This window comes from Manacus candei, unplaced genomic scaffold (assembly GCF_025592945.1).
Source record: "Manacus candei isolate 608988 ecotype Guabito, Panama unplaced genomic scaffold, ASM2559294v1 h1tg000047l, whole genome shotgun sequence".
Lineage (NCBI taxonomy): Eukaryota > Metazoa > Chordata > Aves > Passeriformes > Pipridae > Manacus > Manacus candei.
Window position 1 is genome coordinate 6,980,853 of NW_026138095.1, and position 13,435 is coordinate 6,994,287.

Sequence of the window (13,435 nt, forward strand, 5' to 3'; positions counted from 1 at the left end):
GCAGATACCTGTACCTGCCCTGCTCTGAGCTGCTTTTCTCCATGGTAATTGGTGCAGCTAGTGGTTCTAGGTGACTAGAATGTCACCTAGGTGATATTCTAGTCACCTGGATGCTGATGATTCTGGGGAAGTGACTCAGGTGATTGGTCCTCATGTGATTTTCTGGTCCTCTGAACCAAGGCTGCATTGCAGTCATGGTGAGCTCCAGGCAGTGCTGTGCAGGTGGCTGGAGATTTTGGAGTGTAAGCAGGAAAGTAAAAGGGCAGTAATGCAACAAAAGGGTACAAGTTCAAGCTCAGGGAGTTTCTAAAAGGAGTTCTCAAAATATGCCTGTAGAGCATCCTGTTTATCACACCATTTCCTTCTTTTGGACCTTCACAGCTGGTGTAAGGCCTTGCTAGAGACCATTTGAAAAGCAATTCCAGCTCCTCAGGAATGACTGCTTTGAATCATTAACCAAAGGTCATCATTACTGGCAGGAGCACAGAAATAGCCACCTTGTTTCCAGCTGTGCTACTCACATCTGTACAGATGTGAAAGCTCCTTCCCTCCATCACCCTCCAGTCCCATGGTTGAAACAAGGGCCCAGGGCCTTTTGTTCACTTGACAGTCCCTTTGGTGCTCCTGGTCCCTCTCTTTTCCATTCCTTCTCCCCACCTTGTTGCAGGTGTGCATGTATCTCTTCTGACAAAGGGCTACTGTAGAATATCCATTCTGATTGTTCATTGCTCCTCAGAAGTTCTGGCCCCCACTGCACATGTGTGTTGTATACAGAGTAGCTGGCCAATTGCTGTAATTTCCTGTCCAACAAATTAAAATAAAATCCTGACTGGAGTGTCTGTACACTGGAAACTGGAGTTAGTGAGAGTTGGCCAGGGCAGGAGCACTTAACACCAGGGTAAATTGTCAGGATGTGATTCAAGCCTTTGCTCTTGAGTTGGCAGCATTTTACTTATCACTTAGCACCTCTGCAGAGGGGAGATGTGACAACCTCTTGAGCTGTATGGAATAGGACGCTGTAGCCTGGTACCCCCAGTGTGATTGCTGGGTTGTAAAGTCAGGTCTAATTTATCCTGCTTGGATCCTCCTGTCACTGTGAGAGACAAGGCAGTGGGACACACAGAATTGTTTGTGTTGCTGGCTGCACAGTGAACCTCAGGTGCGAGATTTCCTTCCCCTACCCCCACCCTGAGCAGGGAGTTGGCCTTGATATTTTACAAAAGCAAGTTAATAATTAATGCAGCTCCCCTGCAGGAAGCACAGCACCCTTTCTGCCGTACCCACGGAGCAAGCTGAAAGTGTGATTCTTTCTCTTTTTAGCTCAAAAGCTGGAGGTTACCTGGGGTGAAAAGTGATGCTAGTCAATAATGCCTGAACCTCGGAGCTGGCCCTTGGGTTTGTCTCAATATTTACGCAAATACTGCAGTTTTGCCTTTTCTTTGGGTAAGGTCAACCGAAGCGACAGCAAAATGGCCAAGTGTAAAACCTCTTCTCAAATCCTCCTATTTTATCTGCATTGGCTTTCTTTATCGATGTGAAAATGGCATTGTGGAGTCCTGCAGCAGAGGTGCTGTGCTGGGCTGGTGTCAGGTTTTAGTCACTCGATAGCAGTGTTGTCTCAGTCTGCTCTGGCTGATTTGTTACCTGCTAAACCAAAATAAATAACCCACTTCTGCTTGCTCCTCTGCTCAGGCTGCCTTTGTTTACATGGCTTTGCTTTTCTCTTTCGTTAGGATTTTTGTTGCCAAGATACTACAGCAAGGAAGATGAGAAGGTTCTTAAGAGCCGGACACGACCCAGTGCGAGAGAGGCTTAAACGCGACCTTTTCCAGTTTAACAAGGTAAGGTGGTGCTTTCCTCAGACTTCAAGGCATATGTGTGCGAGGCAAATCTCTATCCTGAGCCTCTGTGCCCTGTAAATGCAAGGATAAACTACTTGAGTGTGGGTGGAAAAGTTAAATTTAGGAGAGGTGGTTTGTTCTCTTTTTTGATTCTGTCCTTTCCCCCCGCCCCCCGACGTGCCTGAGTAGTTTTGTTTAAGCTCACGAGCATGTTCTCCATTCTGGCTTTCCTTTTTAAGAGAAAGGACATTGTCACGCTGTTAAGTGGCACTTGCTGAAAGAAGAGATCTTCACAGCAGCTTTTATGTGCTGTGAGTGGTCTGTAGTTTGTCCTGCTATGTACTGTGACTGTTTCTGTTAGAGGTGGTCTTTGTGGAACTGCTAGGAAAGTAAATATTTTTCTAGAGATACACATGAACCACAGCTTGTGATGCAGCTGAAACCAGAGTTCTTTGTCCTTGATTATACTTTTGGTTTACAAGTATACCTCTGTTTTTAAATGTGAATTTTAAAGGCTGTGGAAGCACCTGGGATGCATAGTGGCCATTAATAATGAATTTCTATTATCTTAGTCTGAATCAGTATCTAGTTTTTTTCCTTCCCTTTGTGAAGAAGAAATGGCAATGGCTGTGCTATCTATCCAACACTCTGGGCATTTTTCTTTTGAGTCCTGGCCAGGAACATAGTGCTTTCATCTCTGTAAATGCCTGGTATTGAATCATTGCTGGGCTAATGGCTACTTACACCTTCATTGGGGAGCAGAAATATGTTTGTAGGTTTTGTATTTCCAAGGTTTAAACGGAATTTTGCTGAAAAGTATAATGGATAAATGAAATCAGCCTAGGAAATAGCGTCCTTGATTCATTAGAATTGTAGTGTAGATAGATCCTTAAAGTGGAACTTGAGATAAATGATTTAATGTAATTGGTACTAACCAACAGCAATGCCATGCATACCTCCCTCCCTGAGGAACTCAAGAGTGCTTCAGGTCTGTTTTCTGCCTGCTTCCATGAGGAAATGCTAGTGCAGATGCAGTAGAAAAATCAGTAAATGCAGCCCAGGATTGAGCTGTTTGTGTAGCTAATGCAATGTCAGCTTCAGAAAAGACATCCCAGGGATGGGTCAGAGTTGCTTATAAGCATATAAAATTATATACACCTTGGAAAAATCTTTGCCACTTCAGGGGTGTCCCTTCCTTGAATATGCCTTTTTCTTATGAGAATGTTTGGCTAAACTTCCCCTGCCAGAGACAGACTAATTTGGATGATGCAAAACAGGGTTGAAAGAACTAGCTTTTGCAGCAGAGGGAAACTTCCAAATATATTAGAAGCTGACATCAGGATTTGTGACTCCATTTGATTCAGTCCTGAAGGTAAATATTGCATCTTGTTTCTGGGGAGACAACTTTGGACACTTCCCAGTGGTTTGCTTTGATTAACAGCTTAGTAATTAAAGGCCTTGTAAAATGCATTTGCACCTTTAAGCGACAGTAACTTGTTCTTTTCTAATAAGAATCAGAAGGGAATGAACATTATACCAGAATCTTTTACACTATACTTTTTTTCTTGCATACAAATCATGGATTTTTTTTCCCAAGTCTTGTGTCTCCCATTCCAGTATTTCCAGAGATAATGGGTCATTTGAAAGCCTCTCCCCTTTGATCCAATAAACATCTACTCACAACTAGGTAGACTGAGAAGGTCTGGGAAAGTCAGACCTTAATTCTGAGCTGTTGAAGGTTGTGGCTCCAAGGAGGCAAGAATCCTAGTGCTTTGTGTGCCAAGGCTGTCCTTGTCTAATGTGCTATTAAAGCAAGCACATTAGTGCTGGTAAGCAGGTTTTTAAACACTTGTTATTTGAGGTCTTTGAAAGACTTCTGGTTAAGAACCTGCTTGGGAAATACTTTGTGGGACTATAAAGTTGCTGATCAGAGAAATTGCACGGTGGATTTGCACCTCTTCAGTGTGTGATGCGGGTCATGACTAAATGGAAGGTCTGTACCTTAAAAGCACTGGGGATTCCTGCCCTCATTTTACCTAGAAGTTGAATATAAATGCATTTTGCCACACAGGTTTAGTGTTAATATTGTGGAATGTATTTGACCACACTGACCTAGTAATGGACTTCAGTTTAAAAAGTCTACTTGATTGGTGGTGGATGATTTTTTTGTTTGTTTGTTTATTCTGTCAGGTATAAATAGGCTGTGATCTTTTCAATGTTTCTCTCTTGCATTTCTGTTCTGGATAAGAGGTGGTCCAGATGGTTTTAAAGGACTGATTGACCACTGGACTAGCTCTTCAAATTTGTTTGTTTCAAAAAACACCTTCCTAAACTCTGTTAGTCAATTAGCTTTGCATATCTGTTTCTCTGTATGAGTAAGAACTTCCCATGCTTGTGTGTACCTGTTGTGAGAATCTGTTTTTAGTTCAGTGGATAGAATGAAGGATAAGGTATGTGGACTTGGCAGTCTACTTCTTGAAGTTTATCCTGCTTTTGGAAGTAGTATTTGGATGCCTTTGGCTCAGTCCAAGCCCTGCAGAATGAACATGTTCAGGCTGGCATTGTCAGACTAGATGATGGGTAACACACAGGTGAACCAGCCTGTCTTACAGCTGAACGTTACCAAACTGGGAGCATTGCATTTAATTTATGGCTTCGTGTTTTTTCCCCTGTTTTCAGCCTTCCTGCCCGTCTGCTGATGGGTGTGATGGATGGATGGCTTACCTGAAATCTGAACTGGTGTCTGTGCAAAGGGGGGTCAGCACACCCGGGCTTCATTGTTCCTTCAAAAGGCAACTTAACAAAGGGACAGGGTTTGTATGGCCTGTGGTTGGGTTTGGCTCTGCTTTGTCATAAAACAACCTGAGAGGAGAAGCAGAGAGAAATGAAAGGAGGAGGACAGAGCTGAATTTCATCGGCACAGCTTTAGTGTGGGCTGGGAACAACTGTTCAGTTTGGCCACCTTTTTTCCTGCAGTAAATGTGACTGACACGAAGCATCTCTGTTAGTTAGTGCTGCTGACATCAGCCTTACTTGTACCGAGTCTGACAAACCTGTGGTCTGAGGAAAATGAAAACGAAAGCTCCCACCTTTCCCCAAGAAACAAAGGCCCTTTTGAGAAGGAGGGCACATTGTGGGCACTCCAGTTTCTTCTTTCAGCTCTGCTGAAAGGCTCCATTGTAACCTCTGCTGCCTCCTGCCCCCCTCGCTCCCCCCCTGCGGGGTTTACCTGCTGAGCAGGTGAAAGGATTGCCTGATGAAAGCTGCCCCAGAGAGGGGAGGAAAGGAGGCCATGGAAAGCTGACTTGCTGTGATTTAACAACTGGGTGTAAATAAGCACAAGGAAAAGATCTGGGTAATCAGGACAGTGAATGTGAATGCCTGGCTCTGGTGGTGTCAAATACAGCCCCCAAACCCACCCTGAAGCCTTTATTGCCCAGCTGTGGAAGCAACTCCCTCTTATGTCATTCATTTGTCTTTGTTACCTCTTATGGGCACCTTGGTTGAGATTCAAAGCTATCAGAAACCATTAGTACATTTGCTGTGGTCCATGAGAAGTTGTGCAGCACACTGTTGTTGTTGCTGATACTTCTCTTTTGCAAATTTGCCTGTGGAATGAGGGGGGTACTTCAAATTTTTTATTGAATGAAAACCTGGAGAAAAAATTACCCTCCTATTATTATTACTGAATGATGCACACTTGGTTATGCAGTTCATAGGTCTCATACTTGAAAATTAAAGCTTTATTGACTTGTCTAATGTGTTTACAAATTAACACATCAAACCCAAGATATAATTAGGCCAGTATTAAAGCTAGTGTTGACAGCTCCCTAACAGGCAGTACAGTATTGTATAAGTCATGATTTTCTGAGGCTAAAGCTTTATCTTCTGGACTGGATTAAATCTCGGAATAATCACAGTTTCTAATTGATGTGTCATTGAAAATTACACCTACTTGTGCTGATAACATGACAGTGCAGTGACTGTGAACAAGTCGAAACTAAAACAGTGGAGTTACACTGGTGTCTCCCTAACAAGTTCCTCACTTTGTTTTGGGTGAGAGTGGATTGGAGTGGTGTTTATTGCCTGGGCTACACCTGATTCATTTAAATGTCTGATTTCTTGTTAAGATAATGTGATACCTTGAATCTTCTTCCCAGAATTGTACACCATAGCTTCATCCTCCCACAACGTTGATAATTAGGAAGCTTTTCTGTGTTGTCTCAGTAGCTGTCATGGTACAGAGCAATTCCTCTTTGCCTGTGCTGGAAACTCCCCTGTTTCAATTCTGAGTCTATAGGTAAATTCCTAATTTCATACAGTCTCCTCTAGGAAGTTTTATATGTGTAACTATGCAAAGTTTGGTTAGCAACAACTTCAAGGGTGATATTAAAAAGATTGACTTCTCAAAATTTGTTTTTAATCAAACCTAACACTTAAATAACCTTCTTAGAATATGAGTAAGTAAGGCTGAATATTAAGTTATCATAAAAGGAAGTAAACTTAGTGGACTTGGAGCTGGTAGTATTAATCTTAGTTTACTACCTGTAAAAGATAAAAAGTTAGTAACTACTCTTTAGCCCAGTTTAATGAGTTGGCAAGCAGAAAACTGGGAAATGCTTCAGTATTTCCAGTTTTATATCTGCTAAAGTGGCTCATCTTCCCCTAAGAGGATTTCAGACTGGGGTAACTGATGTTTAGAGGAAGGAGGTCTTTTCTTACAGCTTATAAATTGTGATCAAATGGCTAAAAATGGAGCAAACTGGCAGATATGGAGTAAGCTGTATCCTCCTCTGCCTGTGTCTTTGAGTAGGAACAGTAAAAGGGCATTAAAGTACTTTGCAGCAGCTGGGAGCACCTCAGGCTAATGGCCTGACCACAGAAATGAAACCAGCTTCATTTCATTCTTGTGCAGAGGATTAAGTTGGGAAATCACTATGCAGGAAATAAAGTCCAGGTGTTTCTTTTAGGCTGAATAAAGCATAAAATGTGGTAGCTTTGCTTCAAAGGCAAGATGGAAATGAGGATGGGAGTGAGGTGCAAGTGCTTGCTTCTGTAGATGGAGGGTTCTCTGCTTGTTATTTTCTTTTAACCATGAGGGTAATGAATTCCTATTCTGCAGCTGACTAGCTTGCCTTAGAAGAAGGTACTTTCCAGAAGCTGGGCCTGTAAGGATAACAGTGTTTTCCAGGAAGTAGCCCTATTGATCTTTGGGCTCACCAACCCCTCTTTTACATGGCTGTATGTTGGTGAACTCACACACACTTGTTTTGCCTAAACTATGGTAACAGCCGTACATTAGCACTTCTAAATACCTGACTGAGCTATTTTCCAAGCAGCTTGGTTGCATCCTGTAAGTATGGCAGAATATTATTCCCTGACCTGTAAATCCACCAGCTGTGCTCAGTTTGGGGTGTACAACATGCTCCAAATCTTCCTCTTGGTGAATTGTACTTTAGGGAAGCCACTAAGGCCAAGCATCATATACTGCTCCCTATGACAGTGGCATCTTTTTAGTCCCAAATGGCTTTGAATTAGTGTGAAGTGGCCTAGCAGGCTCCTGTTCTCATTAAATTCCAGCATTCCTTGTGTTCTCTCCGGAAAATGGATTTGGGTTACATTACTTTTCCTGACTGCCCATAGTAAATCTGTTTAGTTTCCTTGATGAGCACTGGTGGTCACTCACAGCTCTCCATTGCTTTGCACCATTTCTTGATGTCAGTCACCAAGAGAGGTCAGGAAGGCTGACCTGTGTGGAATGTGGCAGATAAAGCTGGTCTTACAGGACTCAGTATTTGTGTCAGACTTTGAAATTGTGCTGAGCAGTTGCTTTACAGAATTGAAGTTGATGTGGAGTGATGGAGTGTGTTGTATTGACTGACTAAGCTGTGCTTATGCAGAGTTATTTATAATCTTAACATCAAGAGCTGCTTGGGCTACTGTTTGCAGGATATTTCTCTTTCGTTTCTGTTACTCTTCTGCACATCCTGCCTGTGGAGCCAGGGGTACTTGGAATATATTTGTCCTTAGGCTGTTTGTTCAGCAAATCTAACCTGTGTCTGAACACACTTTAAGAGAAAAAACTGACTTCACATGCTGTATTTCAGACTGCCATGCCCATATGTACCAGCTGGTTTTTATCTCTCTACCACAGAGCCCATGAAACATGCTGTTGCTGATGATTTTTCTTTCTCTCTGCCAGACTGTGGAGCATGGATTTCCCCACCAACCCAGTGCTCTGGGCTATAGCCCATTTCTCCGCCTTATGGCCATCGGGACACGATCAGGAGCCATCAAACTGTATCTTTTGAACAGCTTGGGCTGGATTTCTCCAACCCAGTCAGAACGTGCGACTTTGAAGACATTTGAAAAGTTAAACTAAGTATAAATTTGCAGGCAAAGGTTACTGGAACGTTGAAAGAGTTTGCCAAGATTCAATGTGATTTTGGTCTGATCAGGGTGGGATTATCCTTCTGAGAGCTGAGCTACAGCTCAACCAGAAGCTGAGCTGATGCAGATATTAAACAAGACTCTGCTTTTGCTATGCAGAAGGTCAGACTAGATCTGGCCTAAGTTTAGCAATCCTTCATGTTGTAAATTCCAGGGTTGTTTAAATATTTGGGGCAGGGTTCCTGTTTTTTTTTTCCTGAAGCAATTCTATTTCAAAGGTTAAAGCTAAACTCAGAAATGCTTTCAGCTTCCTGAGTTTTTGACCATCCAGGAATTAAAGGTCTAAACATTGAAGGTGGTAATTTTTTTATTTTTTTTTAAGCCAACGATGTCCAGTCTGATTTTTGTGTGTATGTGAGGCACTGAGGTGTTTCCCATGGCACAGTACCAGCTAGGCAAGTTGTAAAACAGGCGTATCACCCAGCCCAGAAAGGAAAAGTTGGTGCTGTCTCTGCCAGCTTAATCATTCATTCCTGGTGTTGTTTGTGCTCAGAGGCTGGACTGCACATGCAGGCAGTAACCATCTGTCTCTTGGTTACAAATTAGTTAAGCAGGATTGGAGTGTCTGGGAAACCACGAAATATCCCTGAGAAAAAACAGGGTCCAGGCACCTCTTCTGCATATGCTGGAAGGAAGAAGTAAACTTCCGTGTTCTCCATAACCTGCCACAAGCATGTAAAATCAAAGTAGATTTGCACTGATTCCTTTCAGTCCAGATCACCAACAGTAAAACATGGTTTCAAACTAATCTCTTTTTCCTCTTGCTTGCTAGCAAGCTTCTTATCAATTAATTGTGGCTGTGGGTCACCTTAAATACTGTAGATCCTCAACCAGCTCATCAGATACGGTGCTCCTGGGGTGGAGTTCATGGGTTTACATGAAGAAAACAACACTGTAATGCAGATTCACTTTATACCTGATCAGGTAAGTGTATTTTCAGTACCTCTGTGACTTATGTAGATCTTTCTTAAACAGGTGTTGATTTTATTCCAGGAAACTGGGCTCCTATTACCAAGTATATTCAAATGCTGCTTGTTTGGGACAGGTTCATCCCAGTGTATTTTGTGCTCTCAGCAGTGCTTGTTGCTGTGGAGATGCTTGGTAAAACTAAAAAAGAAGCTTTAAACTAAAGAGTAGTATTCTTGTTCATAACTGTTAGTCATTTATCTCCAGCAACTTAGTGGGAATGGTAATAAGGCCTGGATAGTTCAAGCAATCTGCTGCAGAAACAAGGACTTCCTTTTCTTTTTTTTTTTTCCTTTTTTTTTTCTTTTTGCAACCTCTGTTTTTTCAGTAGGGCTGGGTGATCTTTCCTCTGCATGACAGACAGAACAGGAGCTGCTGCTGAGCTGATTTAATTATTTTCAGGAGTTCAAAACAGCACTGCTCCTTGCCTGCTGTTAAGTTTGTTGCCTTTGTGTTTGGGGGTATTGAATCTTGCTCCTGGGGATTGCTGAACAGTTATTGCCACAAACTAAAAATAAGAAAGCAGAATTTTCCAATTGTCTGGTGACTGTCTGACCACTTTCCTTTCCCTTGACTGTCAGACTGGTGTCTTGGCCACAGACTTTGTTGCCTGATGCCCCCAGTATAGCACAAGTGGCCTCTTTATGAGAGGGATTTAGTTCTTGAGGCGGTTTTGGGTGTCTGTTTGCTTAACTAATGGTATAAACTGAAACTCCCATGGGGAGTGTTGCACCAGGTGTGGCTACAGCAGGTAAAATGCTTCAATTTGAACATCCAGCCAGCAGGGCCGGGCTCATAAAAGGATTCTGACACAACCCTCCAGAATGAGGTTGGACACGAAGAATGTGAGGAGTGTGGTGTAGCAGACTGTGTCAGCCCCACCCAAAGCTGGGGTGTGTTCAGCAAACCTGTGCTGAGCCAGGAGGAGGTGAGATACAGCCTGTGGCTGCACTGCTGGGCTTTACAGCCCTGGCTGATCTTCTCCAGGAGCCTGAAGCCTTGCCATCCCCCTCAGTGATAACCTGTGCCTCTGCCCTGTGTACCTGGGTTTTTAGCCTTCAGGCTACTTCTTGTCTGCCTCCACCCCCCAAATCCCATTGCTGCAAATGTTTATCCACTGCTGTAAAGAGCTGAGCCGGCTCCCCAGTCCTGTTTTAGCAGAGAATTACGAACTTTACTGCTAAATTCACTGTGTTATAGTTAATATTGTGATTCTGGAAAAAAGCATGTTGTGTGGCTTTTCAGTGCCAGCTGGTGACATTGCTGGATGACAACAGTTTGCATCTCTGGAGCCTGAAGCAGCACGGAGGAGCATCCGAGCTGCGGGAGGAGCATCGCTTCACCCTGAAGGGGCCACCAGGGTAAGCCACAACAGGGGTTTTGAGCCAGTTTGGGGATAAGCAAGTAAGACAATTCTGCTATTTTTTAAGATAGAGTCTTTCCTGTTCTTAACAGCCTCTTACTCTGAATCCTTTGGAAGAGCATCCATGGAAACCAAACAGGAGTTGGCTAGGGCCTGGGAGTTCAGCTTTTAAGAGTGTTGAACCAGTGTAAAGGGTGATATTTTTTAAAATACTGTGCATCCACTTCTGTGAATATAGGAGCTGTTAAGGTTAAGTAAACTAAGCACCCCTTCAGTCAGAGTTTAAAATACTGTTATGGTTTGAATTCCACTTGTTTTTGCCAGTTTTAGGTGAGCTACTTTCAGCCCCTTTAGGAACACTGAAGAGAGGGTTCTGTGAAAAGGTGTCTGGTTCTTTGTCCATGTGCTTGTCAAAGGTCTTTTATCTTCAAACTTGTTTTCCTCCTTCAAAAGAGCCATGCCTGGCTCAAAATCTCTACCTATAGAACAAATGACACCTGTGAATGTGTGATTTTTGGGGTGTCCTGCACAGGGCCGGGAGCTGGACTCGGTGATCCTGATGGGTCCCTTCCAACTCGGCATCTTCTATGATTCCACGACTCTCTGAAACGTCCCTGTCGAGTTGTTAGCTCTCTTAAATTCTGCATCTGCCTCCCCAGGTCTCCCCCGAGTGCCACCCAGATAACAGCTGTCCTTCCCCATTCCTCACGGGAAGTCCTGTACCTTGGCACGGAGAGCGGCAACATCTTCGTGGTGGAGCTTCCGTCGTTCCGGGTGCTGGAGGACAGGACCATCACCTCCGAGGCCGTGCTGCAGCGGTGAGCGAGCAGGCAGGGCTGGGCAGGGGTGGAATCCCGTTAGCAGACACATCCTTTGTTCAGATGTCACCCGAGATCACCCTCTGGGGCCTCGCTGTTGTGTGAAGCGTTGTCCAGGTCCGCGTGCCTCCTCCGAAAGTGAGTTTGGGTCCTGCTGTGTTAAGTAACAGTTTCTGTCCTGCTCAACCCTGTGCTGTCACTGTGGAGGTCCAGCATGTGGGCAGAGTGATACAGGAGGCACTTGGGGTAAATCAGCAAACCCTGTGCCCTTGTGTTTATTTAAAAAAAAAAAAAAAGTTGATGTTTAGCTGTAATTATGTGTTTATTTTTTCAACCACTGGCAGAACTTCTGATGCTGCTTTGTCCAAATGAAGATTTTATCACTCTGGAGATTCAAGTGCTGCTGAAAACTGTCCTCCTTCATGTCTTTGTTTCCTACTGACATTTCCATCTTCCCTTTATTCTGTAAGGCAATAGCGTGGGTGATTCAGACTGTCTTTATGCTTCTGGGATCCAGACCTGGAATTCATTGTAAACCTTGGCCTTTCCCTGAAGAAAATAGGACTTGGGTGCATGTCCATGTGGCAGGCCTGGTGTGAGGTCTTACATTAGATTTTTCTGCTGCTTGAAGGATTTGTGGAAAGACTGCGCTTACCTGTTTGAACTTTTTGTTGCCTAATTTCTCATTCTTACACCTTTTAATACAGTCATTTTAGGTTGTGCCTGGAATCAGCTTTTCTTGGTTTTCTCTTCTGCAGGGTACCAGAAGATAACTGTAACAGGAGATCGTGTGAATTGGTAGAAGCCCTTCGAGAACATCCTAAGAACCCTGACCAGATCCTGATTGGATACAGCAGGGGTTTGATTGTCCTCTGGGACCTGCAGAATAACAAAGTGACACACCATTTCCTGGGCAGCCAGGTATTAATTCAGTCCAGAGCCAGTTCAGCAGGGGAGGAAGGGCTCTCACCTCTCAGGGCACCCTGAAGACAAGTAGGTGCAGGGAGAACCTGACAAAGCTGGTTTTTTAGTAAGAAAGAGTTGATTTTGAGGGGGTAACAGCACTCTGGAGAGCAGTCATTGTATGCCTTTCTTTTCAGCAACTGGAAAACCTCTACTGGCAGAGGGATGGCAGTAAATTCATTAGTTGTCACTACGATGGAAGTTACACCCAGTGGCCAGTATCCAGTGACAACAGGCAGCCGGAGCCTCTGGAAAACACTGTGCCTTATGGTCAGTAAGTGAGGTTTGATTGTAGCATACTTCTGAAAACTCAAACTAATTTTGTGCTTGTGTGGGATATTCAAGTCACATTCTCCCTAGTGTTTAATAGCAAAATGCAGAGCTGCCTTTTGAATGGGTCATGAGCCTGAACTAAGAGATTTCAGTCCAGCTTTTTTCTTGGATTTGAAACTCGTTTACATTGTTGAAGTCTGTCCAGAACATGGAGAGCAAGTGTGTTGACAAAATTAGTGCCCCTTACGAAGAAAGGTGATGGTGATTCAGCTCATTGTTTCAGTGGGTGTCCTGTTCAGCAGGAGTTCCTTGAATCTTCTGTAATTAATAGTGAGCTGAGTGTATTTTTTGATGACCTGAGCAGTGATGAAATGAAGCCTCTGATTTGCTGAAACCCGTCAAATGGAGATGACCTCATCTTTTCAAGCACAGAGAAGCTTCTAAAGCTCTATCACCTGCACATTAGTTTCAGGAATGGTTGTGTTTTCAACAATCCTTTCTAGTTAATCAGATTCTCCAGCAGCACTTCCATTCCCTGTTAGCCATCAGAGGCTTCCCCCGAGTCTAAGCTGTGTTTTGCTGTGGTCAGTGTGTCCCAGAAGACTTTTCTGATGTGGCTTGGTCTAGGGAGGTGATGCTGGTGCCTACTAATTCAGGTGACTGCCCTTGACGTGGAGGGTGAGGTGACCTGGGTGAAGTAGAATAAGCAACTTCTTACATAAAGATGCCCTTCTTGAATTACAGAAAATGTCTGTTCTCTT

At 43.6% G+C, this 13,435-nt stretch overlaps 1 protein-coding gene across 6 annotated transcripts in view; it reads left to right on the forward strand.

The window, feature by feature from the left end:
* The window catches only part of LLGL2 (LLGL scribble cell polarity complex component 2), a 32,847-nt gene that overhangs the window by 5,382 nt on the left and 14,030 nt on the right, over positions 1 to 13,435 (forward strand). For 3 of the 6 annotated variants that reach the window (XM_051797795.1, XM_051797800.1, XM_051797796.1), the window contains exons 2-8: positions 1,734 to 1,841; positions 8,044 to 8,141; positions 9,134 to 9,215; positions 10,503 to 10,618; positions 11,280 to 11,438; positions 12,197 to 12,359; positions 12,539 to 12,671. In XM_051797795.1, the coding sequence (XP_051653755.1) occupies positions 1,767 to 1,841; positions 8,044 to 8,141; positions 9,134 to 9,215; positions 10,503 to 10,618; positions 11,280 to 11,438; positions 12,197 to 12,359; positions 12,539 to 12,671 (826 nt within the window). In that variant the 5' untranslated portion in view covers positions 1,734 to 1,766. Of the gene's footprint in view, positions 1 to 1,292; positions 1,396 to 1,422; positions 1,444 to 1,733; positions 1,842 to 8,043; positions 8,142 to 9,133; positions 9,216 to 10,502; positions 10,619 to 11,279; positions 11,439 to 12,196; positions 12,360 to 12,538; positions 12,672 to 13,435 lie in introns of those variants that run through there. The other 3 variants (XM_051797798.1, XM_051797799.1, XM_051797801.1) reach the window with 3 other exon arrangements.